At 36.7% G+C, this 14,288-nt stretch overlaps 1 protein-coding gene across 1 annotated transcript; it reads left to right on the forward strand.

Moving 5' to 3' along the window:
• The first annotated feature begins 4,126 nt into the window (after positions 1 to 4,126).
• LOC131437218 (nuclear pore complex protein Nup160 homolog) lies at positions 4,127 to 14,021 on the forward strand. Its single transcript, XM_058606402.1, has 18 exons — positions 4,127 to 4,421; positions 4,501 to 4,603; positions 4,666 to 4,961; positions 5,021 to 5,216; positions 5,277 to 5,452; positions 5,513 to 5,725; positions 5,780 to 5,970; positions 6,032 to 6,550; positions 11,217 to 11,322; positions 11,384 to 11,654; positions 11,714 to 11,914; positions 11,974 to 12,092; positions 12,155 to 12,721; positions 12,790 to 12,971; positions 13,030 to 13,327; positions 13,392 to 13,552; positions 13,613 to 13,816; positions 13,892 to 14,021. Exons 1-18 carry the CDS (start codon positions 4,328 to 4,330, stop codon positions 13,934 to 13,936), a joined length of 3,942 nt encoding a protein of 1,313 aa, XP_058462385.1. The 5' UTR covers positions 4,127 to 4,327; the 3' UTR covers positions 13,937 to 14,021.
• Positions 14,022 to 14,288: the final 267 nt, after the last annotated feature.

The raw sequence follows: 14,288 nt of genomic DNA on the forward strand, positions 1-14,288 counted from the left end.
TTTCAAAGAATTTTCAACTTGCGATTCTCTCATGGTAAATTTTACACTGCACCGATCATTGCAAAACTATATCTTTTTCAGTAAGGGCCGTGACATACTCAGAGTATAAGGTGAAGCGAAGAATAGACATTCGGGTACTTTGTATATGGGACAGACATGAGTTGATATTTTTTCACATTTTACTGAACAAAAGAAAAAGCAAAGCTTGTGTCATTCACTCGAAGATAATTGAGGTGAACGGACGTGTGCGTCTGTGTGGCGTGTGTAAGATAGCGGAAATGAAAAAAAAGTCACGCCAATGGGGTACCAAATTCACTTCTGCTCATATATATTTCGAATCGTTCAGCATTATTCCGGGACTGTAGAATTAGAATCAAGATTAATTTATTAATTTTCCGTCAACTTGACGTTGTGTTCCTTCATATGAATTGCTTACAATTAATGTTGTTGTTCCGTAATCGTTCTATGCCGGTGATAGTCGCCTGATGTGAATTGCTCTTACATATTGTTTTGTTTTCATTAGGAAACGTATTGGCCACCCATATTTCACTAGGGTCGCCGTTCATTATTCACCGTGCATAGAAACCACAGACTAACAGACATGACAGTATGAGTAAATTCTTATAAAAAAAAATTTTTCGTGATGCACTAGTTCCACCTATATTGTACTGCGCGAGCTATTTACTATCGGTACACCCCTTGTGTTATGTGAATGTTTTTTTACTAGTTGGTTTCCCCTCGTTTGTCAACACCGATCAGCTGCTTGCAGGGATGCCTGATTTCATCATATTTGAAAATGAATCATTACAATATATTATTGGATTACGTTGATAATATATTTAACTTTTTTAGCGATGTTGGAAGGTAACCATTTATTTTTCTCAACTTTGCTCATCTAGATTATTTTTTATTGTGTTGGTAATTTTCATCCGAAATTAAGTGGCGGTAGACCAGAAGCAAGTAAATATTGTAACAAAATGGGTTCGATTTTGTATTGCGTTGAAGGATGAGAAGTAGCACAATTATGTATATAGTTTTGGCAATATGTATTAAATCTGTATCCTGCATGAAATTCGCATGGACGGATACGAATCAATACATTACAGGTAATTCTGTATAAATGGCAACTCTGTTGGTAAATGAAAAAAATAAACACAGTCTAGATGTCAGACATGATGTTTTTGATAGGGTAAAGTGGCGACATCATGACATATGCTTGTACTGTCCCAACTAAAGGAATATTTGAAATGACCGTTAAAATGATTGAAAAATCTAATTTGAGTGTCCTGTCTGTTAGTCTGTGTAGAAACCTCAACGGAGAGAAATATCGAGCCTACTTAATATCATAAATCAAATACATAGATCTCCGACTGTAGGGTGACACCGACGACACGACCTGCCACTCGTCTATTAAAACTGTATCGCAAATTTAACTACCCCTCAGTAACTCGTAATGTCAAAAAGAAATCGCTTGGAAAAATATTCAAACTGGCAACATAAGTTGATATTTTATTGATTTTGAATAACAGTTACCATAACCTTGGTTACTGTATGTTGCAGACTTATGAAATGTAAACAAATGAAACTGCAAAACGGGTATATTTTTACGAAAAATTAGAATGGATTCATCGGTTCAAGTGGAAGATCTGTTTTATGCAGTTACTGTTAGAGCAGTGGATCAAATAGTCGGTCTTGGTGTAGTAATTTTAGCCACATTTGTGGTTTGAAATTAGCCTATGGGTAGGACTACGAAGTACTACTGCATTTGAAAAGAATACACGGATTCGGCATTCAAAATAATTATGCCATGCTACTAACGATAAATAATGCTAACTGAAATAAAATCTACTTGAAGGAAACGGACATACCAAAAACTAAACTGATCTTGAAATGATCGAATGTTTTGCAGAAGCTTGGACTCACTAGGGAAAATCTTTTTGTTTTTATTCGTCATTTTGTTGTCATTCTCCTCAGATAGTTTAATGTACGTAATAGTATGAAATAAAATTAGTGAATGATTTTTAAGCGAATCCTTCAATTTTCATTTATTCATTGTATTGGCAAAATTTTATCAGACAAATGAACTTTGGCAAATGTTTTTCTAGGGAATATCGCCCTTTTCTAGTGTATCGCCCTTGTAGGCCGTACATGTCCAACTCAAAGATCATTTCCGAATACGATGAGCTGCAAAGAGTAAAATCTGTGTTAGCTGAATGAAAATGATGTAATATCAAAATACTTTTTGGAACGTAATCATGGTATGTTTATATACCACAACATACCTATATTGAAAGCTCACAAATAAAATTTCAAGCACTCACTTTTATTACAGCTTGCACTTATGATGGCTGTAACATTTGCACGTTCTACTTTCTTAAGTTACTCTTATAAAGTGGTAATGAGGGACCAAAAGTTAAATAATTTAAACTGTTCCTCAACTTAGTTTTGTTTATTTATTCGGGGTTCCTAGGTAACTAGTTCGTAGCAACTTAAACAGTGTTGCTCGAGAAGAATATTTTTATCATTATCAAGGGGTCGCTATATTTGTGGTAACTGGTGGTAAATCGCTAACAGACACGTTTTATTTCGATTTTTCTTTGGAGTGCCTGGTCGTGTCGTCGGTGACACTAACAGCACTTCTAGTGAGAAACGGGTGTACTTTTTTCCATTAGCTACTGTGGTTTTGTTAAATGCGCAGGCAACTTTATGCATGCATTTTAGGAGCATTTACGCACCCATTCTCCACCAGACGGTGCTTTTGCTGTCACGGGTTGCTCAACTACATTAGTATTACACTGGGAAATCTATGTTTATTTGATTTATGTTAATATTAAGTAAGTTTCTGGCAGCGTACACTCAGAAAAATATTATGGTAACAGTTACTATATAGAGGGCCAACCTGACCATGCGAGTATAGTGGTTTTCAGCCGACTATTAAATCAGATGGTTTCAGCAATAGTCAAGTTCATGTTTACTATGAATGGTATCGGCTCTAGAATAGTAATATTGAACAGTATATTGTATGAATAACTAATACGATTGAGATGGTTAGCCTAACCATGACTGAATCTTTTTTTACATTGTAGTTTTTGCTATAACCAGAGTCATGGTATTTTTGACATTTCACTTCTAGTTATTGTGAAACTAAAAGCAGTGGTTGATTCAACAATGCTGAAGATCAGCAAAACATGAGCTAATGTGAAAATGTTTTATGAATTTCAATTCTAGAACAAAAACAACAAAATAGTTTCATTGAATTCTATTTTATTTAGCGATTTGAATCCGGGAATCGGATGATGTTCGTCGTTTTCATCAATCGCTTGATGTTGTTTCTACAGCGACCAATAACGAATAATAAAAATTATACAGGACGTCGATTTCACTAGAAAACAGCCGTTACCGGCAAAATTGTTGAAAAATTTAATTTCAACGACGGAAACTAGTAAGGCTACAAAATTTACTCACCTGCCAACCTTCCAAATTGCACAATATAAGTAACAATACACATTTTTTTTCAAATCAATCACTGATGTGTTACGAAATTGTCTGCTGTATTGTAACAAAGTACATCCGTTTATTGACAATTTGTATAGTCAACACAAATGAAAAACAGTCGGTTTAAAAAACACTATACGATAATGTGCTTACTACATAAATTCTGTTGATATGGACTACCTGAATAGTGTTTTCAAACTTCATAATTTCTTTTAAACCATGTATCTATTTATGGTAACATTATTATACTGTGGACATATTTACATGGTAGCAATAACTATTTAGCTCCTCATATATATCAAGGCTCGAGAGCAATTTTACCTTACTAGAAATTGTGACTTTAACTATTTGTTCTTATATTTGAGATGACTACCATTGTCAGGATGACCATGCCAGAAAAGTCATAAATACAAATAGTTTAGTCAAGTCGTAGTCTTTGTTGTCTAGTAATTTATACAATACAGATGGTGAATAGTCATATATCATGATTGTTGCTACTATTTAAGCGTATAGTTGAAATGACAATGAAAAACAGGCTACGGTTACTATGGTATTTTGCTCAGTGTACAGATGCTGTCAGTTTACATTGCTTTCGATGATTCGTCGTTTCGAAACGATACCTGTTTCATTATTGTTTTCGTTGTGTGCTCTATCTGTCATCTATTTCCCACGATATTTCCGAAAGCGGTTATCATTTTCATACTCACTGTTGGTAATTCATTTTAACGCTTTTGTTTACTATCAGCGGTAGATTGTGTGATTGCTCGTTTTGCAAACAAGTTTAGTTTTAATTGAAAATAAAGGTTTGTCTGTATAAAGAAGGCATTCAAACATGACTCCATACGTACCGGTGCAATACCGGGAAGTTGCCATGCGACAACTTTCATCCAACTCCAGCAAATGGAGGGAGATCAGTATAAGTACCGGTAGGTCCTTGGTTATGATATTGTGATGGAAGAGTGCGACAATAAAGTTTGTATTCTATTTATTTTTTGGCAATTTTAGGTGGAATTCATAACATGTTGCAGGATGTGAAGACCTCTGAACAGTGCGGAGGATATTGCTTCGCTGAGAGGGAAGATTACCGGCCCAACAGATTTGTATATTGGTATGCCAATTGTGTGCTAATTGTGGTATGAAGTACTTTACTTGACAAATTTCATGTTTTAGGCGAACGTCTGGTGATTCCATTTATTTATGCGAAGTGAGCATGAATTTGAATTTGGGAAATAATCAGCTGAGAATCAGCTTCGACGAAAGTCCTATTTTGTCGGTTGAAATAAGCGGCAATCGGCTACAGGTATTTTTGTTGATAGTAACCGTCACAAGTATACATCGCATTGTGCTGAAACACCCGAAAGCCAACAGTGTCAATCCGGATGGAGCTCACGAATCAGTTCTGTCTTCGATAACGAAAGAGCAAATATGTGATACAACATCTTTCTACGTGATCAGTAACGACATTGGTATGTACCGCCGAGATACAAGGATTGCTTGAAACTAACCAAAGATTTGTTTTCAACAGGTCAGTGTTTGCCAAACATTGCTGCTGCTCACAGAGTTGAGTACGATGATCATGAGAGTGACGCTTTTTACGCAGTTTCAACCGTTTCCGCTCTCTATCTTTTTCAAATGGGGAGCCTCGGAGGTGTTAAAATGACCGAGCTAAAACATAACCAGCTAATTTCCAGATTGTTTTCGAACATAACCGACGCATGGAGGTGAGTAGGAAGCCTTCCGAAAATACCAGCAATATTTCCAACGTACATTTTGTATTACAGAAAAAAGAATGCTAATGCACCAGACCAGATTGTATCCTTAATGTTTGGGGAAATTGATGGTAATTTTGTGTTGTACGCTTTTTATCGGAACAATATTGCACGAGTGTGGTCAACGAATGGTTCTTGCATTGGGGTAGAGTGCATGGTAAAACATGTCGATCAGCGGTTGGAGGGATGTATGTCATTATCATTACAACCAACTTTATCCACTTGTAACTGAATTGTGTACATTCCAGCTCAAACTACAATGGTTCGAAAATCTGCTTCACTAATCGGAGTATTTTTGGCATACTCCGAATGCTCCGAGTTTTTATTATTTAGGCCACTGTTGGATGAATCTGGAAATGTTTCTTTGGTGAAAGAGTCGATCATTTTGGCTCCGAATTATGATTTAATTGACTATAAATTGTCAGATCGAGATATTTTGGCCTTGTGGTGTAATGCAGAAGGTAATCATGACTTTTTTTCATAGTGCTGCAGTAATCAATTGCTTATTTTCATAGGCGAAATGCAAGTACTGACTTATGCGTTGAACAGTGAGTCAACAAACTTTTGGTTACCGATCCCGCTTGAAACAACCGACGATAAATATACGGCTAAATTAGAGAAAGGAACTGATCTTAAATACGTGTATTGCAACCGGATTTTTCATTCTGGGAAGTTTCACAATAATGTTATTGCAAAGACACTTTCGGTTTGTGATGTTTTTCTTCAAAATTTCCAGTTCATTATTCTTTAATTCCTGATACTTTTAGATGTTCAACAGAAGCTTCAGCAATACCGGTTCCATTATCTCGATGGCCGCATTAAAACGACATGTTTGTAGTTACATCGATGGAGAGTTGCAGAATGAACGAAAGATGCAAAACATAACCGACGAAGAGTTCATTGAGTTATCCTCTACATTATGGGAAAAATTTTATATGTGCTGTTCGCAATACAACTTCGAAGCGTGCCAACCGATCGGAATGCTTATCCTGGAGGATATGAACATCTTCTGTTTGATCAGAAAAAAAATAATTTCATTTTTCCGACCATGCGATGAGCTGGAGTTGCTATTTCTTTCGGAGAACTATCCGGGAAGTGTGAGCAGCGATGCTGTAGGAGAACGGTCTATACTACAGGATGTTTCGGTTCTGGTGCGAGTTCTGAAACAGATCGACAAATTTGTGCCCGAGGATGACAAAATAGAGATCGAGTCTTGTTTGTTTCAACTACGTTCGACCAAAGACGTGATGGAAACGATCGCTGGATCGCAGTGTTTTGGAAATCAGGTAACCATGCTTAGAGAGCAAATTTTGTCATAGGACTACGTCTTTGTTTTCTATATAGGGGTGCAAACTCAAAATAAAACCTTTCCAACAATGGTCGAGTCGGGGTTTTATTTCTGGCCCTAAGAAGGGCCGATTTGATTAATTCCTTCAAACTTTGCACTCTGATGAGTATAGTAAAGAAAGACGTAGTCGTACGTTAAAATTATGAATTTTAGATAATTAACATTATTATTAATATTAAGATAATCAAAATTACAATTCTAAGTCTAATTTTGTTCATTATTTCAAAATAGTTTTATGTCTTCTTTGATCAGAACCAATTAGGCCTGCAAAACGTTTTTGTTTTAAACAACATGCTTGGGAATAACATGTTGTTTCGCATTGTGTAAACTGCTTTGATCTCTACGTGCTGATCAGTACTGACGCCGACCATTTTCGAATGCAGATTTACTTGGGAAAGGGGAAGATTGTTAGTTCGCTGCATGCTGCTACTAGAAATCGAATATCTGCATTTCCTCATACATAGTAGGAAGGTATAGTTTGATGATCAATATTCTAATAATTCAATGTTTTTATTGCTCTGGGTAGCCGGCTACCGAGAATTACTTTATTACTGTCGGGAGTACCGTCACCATTTCATACATTTAAACATTGGTATTCTATTTTTCCATCAGACAACCGTAACTGGCAATACACAACCACAATGCGATTTTGTGTCGATATTCACTTCCTAACTGAAATCATAGAATACCACATGGAGGCTCCTCGCAGTCCAAACGATATTTATGTATGTCATAGTTACACATGATCTCAATAATGACTTCATGCGCGCGTCTTCAATATTTCTACTTAAGCTTAAGCTTAAGCTCGGATGAAATTCCCTGTTATGTCGTTTCGCCTGAGAAATTGACAACTACCCCAGGGCAAATTTTGAGTGCTTAAGATTAATTTCTAATTCATATAAGATGAACTGATAATGAGAAAAAGTTTTTCGTTTCAACCGAAATCGCAGAATGGTAGCGAAACGTAACGCTATAAAAATAACTGCTTGCATACAAAACTTGAAAACAAGCTTGACGAAGAGAAGCTTAAATCCGTATCGCAAGTATGCACAAAAAAATAATTGCATACATTTGGGATATTGGTGTAACTTCGTCGGCCATAAAACAAATACAAATCAAGACAAACAATGTTCGGTGTTTGTTCCTAATCAAGATCAATCTAAGCAGACTCTCGTGCAATTGCGGATTCAAAAGTGTGACGATTGATTGAACTATTTGATTATAGATCATTAGAAATTTTGGTTGCCTTGTTCCACATCAATGGCTCGAACAACCCCATGGGGCTGATCCTTATAGTTTTTCAAACAATTTTGGAATGCACGAGATAATGGCGATTCCTCGATAATTACGTACAGTTACTCACAAAATTGATCGTACACACGAATGATGCTCCATTTTTTTTTGCAGTTTCTAACTGTTGTTAGTTTATTTTAAAATTTATTTTGAAGTGATTTTGCAATGAAAATTGTTTTGAAACATAATTGAGCGAAAACTTCGATAAAAATTATTTTGTTGTTGGAAATAATCGATTTATAGGAAATGTATGCTTATTTTAATCTCACAAAATTGATCGTACACCAATATCGACACAATTTACTATGAAATCGTTTTGTGTGTAAGCTGTCAGTGTTAGAGTAAACAACAATAATAGTTCGTTTTAGTTTTGGTTTGAGAGTAATAAATTGAAATACAGAGAAAACCGTTATTTATTTTTGTAATGGAAGGCAAAAGAAAGCAAACAGATATTTCTACAAGGAAATTGATCATTTCATTGCGCTGTAAAGGAAAATTCTTACGCGAAATAGGAGAAATCGTTGGACGATCACATTCCACCGTACAGCAATCATTGACAACTGGAAATGCGAGCGAGCTCTGAAGAACAATGCAGGAAGGGGAAGAAAAAGGATCCTATCGGAAGTTGACGAACGGCTTATAGTTCGCAACGTACAAAATAACCCGAAAATAAGTGTACCGAAATTGACGGCGGAAGTGTCTCAAGATATCAACCGACCTGTTTCAACTGCAGCTGTTTGCCGCGTTCTTCGGAAATCTAATTTGCATGGTCATGTTGCCCGTAAGAAGCCATTCATATCAGCAATAAAACAGAAGTAGCGGCTTGAGTTCGCCAAAACCCACGTAAACAAACCGCTGAAGTTTTGAAATCAGGTAATATTCACTGATGAGATAAAAATAAATTGTTTTGGATCTGATGGCAGACAAGTTGTTTGGAGAGAACCGAATACAGAGCTCAAATATCAAAATTTGAGATCAATAGTGAAATATGATGGTGGCTGTGTTATGTTGTGGGGTTGTATGGCAGCTTCAGGCACAGGAACCCTGGAGTTTATCGATCCGAATATGGACAACATGGGATAAAATAAATCGGCGGTTCAAGGATACTAACACATCAAACATAAACACGCTGAAACAGAAAATAAAATAAGTATAGGAAAACATGCGAGCATCTTGCCCAAAGAACTAGTGGACCCAATGCATCGTCGTTTGTAAGCCGTAATCGATGCTAAGGGAGGCCACACTAAGTACTAAATTTGATATTCCAATCCGCATTCACCAGCTACACTTAATAATGCAGATTTTCATAAAAGATAATATTGGGTGTACGCGTCCCGGGTTGGCGGTTCAATGCATAGGGCACTGGTCTAACAAACCAGTCGTCGTATGTTCGAGCCTCGACCTGGAAGGATTCGTAGTGTCAGTAGGATCGTAGCACCAGCCACGTAATGGTTCTGTACACTCTGAATTGGCTGCGAAGTCTGTTGAAACAGAAGGTCAAATTTCACGACAGGAATGTAATACCAAGGCTTTGCTTTGGGTGTACGATCAATTTTGTGAGATAGAACTAAGGCGTGTTTTGTTGCAATCGAACCATCAAATGGGGAGAATATTGATATTTAAATAAAATGTATATTAATCCAATTCATGAAATATATAACCTTGAAATTACATATATTTTGTTACTGTAAACTTACTAATTGAACCTGTAAAATGTGAAAATGTGATATTTGTTCGTGTACGATCAATTTGTGAGCAACTGTATGTCTGATTTTGAGCTTGATTTAAAGACCGGTACTAAGAAGGAGGATTTCCATATTCCTGGAAATATTCCTGTTCTTAGAGATAAGTTGAAGAGATGGTGTGATGATGTTGTGAGTTCAGTTGCTAATTGTTTCAAAAATATTGATGCTATTCTGTCAGGTCCAGGTCTCTTGGCTGCGTTGAGGTTTTCAAGTGCAGTGAATATTTCTTGCTTTGATAATTGATTGACACTGATGTCATTAGGAAGCTCTGGTATGAAGGAGAAGTTATTTTCAGGTCATTGCAAAAGTTGAAGTAGTTTTGTAGATCGATAACACTTTTATCTTTTCTATAAGTGTTATGTGCTTTCTGCTTTCTATTTTTCAGGTTTTTCAATTGCGGGTTGAACTACACTAGCATTTTGCTATTGTGACTTCTTCTTCTTCTTTTTACTGGTACAATTTCCGAAATTAAGTTTTTAATAATTAGATAGAATTTTTCCACTTCTTCATTGACGTTTCCTATTTTGTCAGTTTAATGTACTTAGTCTACGTTTGGCATCTTCGAAATTTGTTTTGTGGTATTCCGGCACTTCCTCGTAATCTTCGTTAGGGAGAGGTATGTTATGCATAAAGATGGAGTATTAAATTGCTGCGTGAAATGCTTCATTTTACCAGAGTGGATTTGGTGCGGCATTCAGAATAGATTCGTTTTTTTCATCGGTGATAAAATATTTTGTTGAATTTCTTTCATTTTGGCTGGGCTAAAAAAAAATGATAAATTGGCCAAAACCAAAAACAAACTTTTATCTATCTGCAGAGTAAAAATGGCTGAAAATTTCGGAGGATCAAAAAAAGCTCTGAAAATGAGTGTTTTTGTGAATTTTCACAATTATTTGTATTTATTTAGATTAATGGGAAAACCAAAAAGCAGACATTAACACATTGCTTTTCACATTTTCAATGAGTTCCCGAATTCTGTAGGGTAGTCATCTCAAGCCATTAATATTGTTATTGTACTTTAACGACGTCAGCTTCTCTATGGAGAGCCCTCGTCTATCGTTTGCTGTTAAGTTCTGCATCTTTTCTACAACGGCAGTATGAAAATTAATCCCGACATATATTCAATATAGCGGTTTACGAAGAAAAAAGAGCATATCATTTCGAATACTTTCTGGAGAATCCGTGATGGCGAAGACGACGAGCGTTTAAAGTTTTAGTATTTTTCTCGATGAACACTTGACATTCAAACATCGTATCAGCTATATAATTTCTAAAGCTTCTGGCAGCTTTGAATTTGTAATGAGAATGTCTAAAATCACCGATAAGATTGACGACATTGCTTTGCAGCGGAAGTTATTATCAATGTTCGTCTCCGTACTATTTGTAACAGTGCTTTTCTTCGACGACCTTTACGACGTACCAACTGCAGTTCGGACATTGCAGTAGAATTTTTGCATATTATTAGAAATTATCACTAGGACCATATTGTGTCTGCTGATTGTACCTAAATAAGTAAATAAATAGTTTTACTAACTCGTACATCGCATGTTCTGTTTTTTATTTCAGTGTACTTTAACATCCGTTATTCAGTCCATCGAAGATCTACCCAAAGCCATGGCGGTTGTGCTTCAAAAATTGAAACTTGATTACGAATCGGATATGGATTCAAGTTGTGAGTTTTTGCTCTTTTGGTAGACATTTGTATCTAAATAATGATTGAAAAATTGTTTTAGTTTATTCCAATGCGAGAAATTTACCATTCGGTGGTCTGCTTGGAGTGCAACTGTTGACGGAGACAGTGCGACAGATGATACAGCTGCGCTATATGGTCGTTAGAAATTTGATTGTCCTGCAGCACCTGCTACTGAACAATTTCGCGCTGAACTGCAATGCAATGGAAATCATCCGATCCAAATGTATCCCGGATAGTGAGGTCTTTCTGCAATCTTACTACGTGATGAATTGGATTGCCGAATCAACAGTGGATTATGCTGCTGTTCGAAGGTGAGTGTCTATCGTTTGAACCAGGATTTTATTCGATCAATTTATTTTCCTTATTTCAGCAAATCATTGGAAAGCGATGCGTCGCTGGTCATTGGACAGGAGGAAGCTTATAGTTTTGAGTATATCTCTTTGCTGCATTTGTTTGTTGCCACTAGGGGACTTAAAACCAGTATGGCCAGTGGAGCGTCTCAGCATTTTATGGAAAACTCAGAATGGTCCTCCGTTCTGTTGGATATTTCTAATCGATTGCTTCGCCTGATGTAATACCACCTAAATCTTTAGATGGTAGGAGTATTTAACAAGAAAGTTTTATTTTTAGATGGCCCGTGGCAGGAGATTTTACATTCGGACAATGGTTGATGCAAGGAGAAATGCACATTTTTATTGAAGAATACGTGCGACTACTGAAATCCTGGTGTGAATGGAATAATTGCTCCCGTATGTACAAGAATCTGTCCCAATAAATTGTTCGTTTGTTTGAGACCGATAATCTTTTCCAGGTAACTTCATTTTGGCCAAATCCTATTTGATGAATGGTGAGAACGCAAAATCTTTGGATCTCTTTCCGCAATCAGCCAAGGGTATCTTCAATGAGCCATATTTGATTAATTTCACTAAACCATCGGACTCCTCGTCGATTCCTCCTGATGAGATGCTGAGCATTTTCTATTTGAAAGTGATCCGCTTGTTCGAGCACTATGGTGCCTACGATTGTATCAATGTACTCGCGCAGATAGCAATTGGTACATCGGTGCAAAGCAAACAGCAAGCAATGTTTCAAAGTATTGACTTCAGCAGTCACATGGAGTTGGGTCATTACGAGGAAGCGTACCACGCACTGGTATATAACTGTGAGCCAACGCGCAAAAAGGACTGTCTGAGACAGCTGGTTTGGCGTTTGTTCCAGGCGAAAAAGTTCAACATTCTAATCGATCTTCCTTACTACGGGTTGGAGATGGATTTTCAAAACATCATGGAAATGCACGCTCGTTCAGTGGAAATAACTGAGAATAGTCATTATGACTTTTTGTACTCGTATTTTATTCTGAAAGGAAATATGCGAAAAGGTAATCATGATTAGTATAGTTCAAACTGCCTAAAAGTATTCTACAAAACCATTTACATGTTTCTTCAGCTGCTCTAATATCGTACGAAAAGGCCATGAGATGCCAGCTGGAATGCAATTCTCTCATATTCGTGAAAATGCGTTGTGAATCTTTGTTGAAATGTGTCAATGCATTGAATCTAGTAGCACCGGATTACGCTTGGATTGCTAAACCAACTGTTTTCAAAGAAAATAAGACTCAGGAAGAACGGGTATTTTGTTCAATTTTGTTTTTCGTGCTATTTAACAAACATCTCTTTCATTCAAAAGGAAACTCAGATCGTCGTTATAAGTCTGGCTGACGTTCGGAAGGAACTTATGGTAACGGAGGCTGTGCTGGAAATTTCCAAACAACTTGAAGACTACAAAGCGGTGCTCGATGTGGATACTGCGGAACTAATTGTTATTCTGGCAAATGCCAAACTATATGCTACTGCTTTCAAACTCGCACATTCTCTCGGAAAGAGTGTACTGCCGGTGTATGAAAGTTTGGCAAGTGCGTGCGTGATGTGTGCCATGCAGGACACAGCAGACAGCTGGGAATGGTTGCACAAAAACAATCTTACGGGTAATTGCTGACTCAATTACCATACTAATTTAGTAAAGGAAATATTTTGGATTTTTGTTTTCAGAATCAGTCATCAGCATTGATAGTACAAGTACAGCGTGGAACTATTTGCATTATTGCCTATCGAACGAAACTGAGAATCAGGATGCGTGTCATGTATCGGTGATGAATCAAATTATTTCGAAAAATGCATTTCCTCCGCAGTGGTTGACTGATTATTGTATGGTGAGTATTTCTGTCTAGTCGTAAATTATCGCTTGTTTGATTAAAATAATTTTCATTTAGAACAAAACACCAACAAAATTGCTGCAGATGTACGTGAATTATGGCAGGCTGGAAGAAGCGTATGAAATAGCTGTGAAACTAATTCAACCCCAGCTGATCAGTCGAAGTTCGATAACATCACTTCATCTCAACCGGTTTCTACTCCCAGTAACGTTGATCGATCGATTGCAGTACGAGCTGCGCAAGGATTCAAAGTTCCAGAAGGTATATACATTTTTACGATGTCGTTCACATAATACTTCTAATTTGATTGAATTTTTACGTTTTTTTTTCTTTCAGCAAACTCATGTTTTAGGGCAGCTAATAGATTGCATCGCGAAATAAGTTGTTTTGAAGCCAAACATAATGATAAGACATCTGTGTTCGAAATAAATGTATCACAAATTTTGTAATGCGTGGTAAAGTTGAACATGATTGCGATTTATTCTGAAATTTTTCAAAACAATAGAATTTCATGTATGGCCTAATTGGGTTAGTGTTTGTTTCCCTCAGATTGTCTTGCGTATAGTAGTTTAGAATTTTTCAGAGTGCGATGCCACCCGGATATCATCCGGATACGTTTTCCGGTTCCGGAATTACAGGTTGAGAAGTATACAAATTTCATTTTCAGAAGCGTGTTTTTATATATGGCACGGAAAAACCGATCTAAATACATTCCAATATCCGCATAATTCTT

The sequence above is a fragment of the Malaya genurostris genome, chromosome 3 (genome assembly GCF_030247185.1).
Source record: "Malaya genurostris strain Urasoe2022 chromosome 3, Malgen_1.1, whole genome shotgun sequence".
Lineage (NCBI taxonomy): Eukaryota > Metazoa > Arthropoda > Insecta > Diptera > Culicidae > Malaya > Malaya genurostris.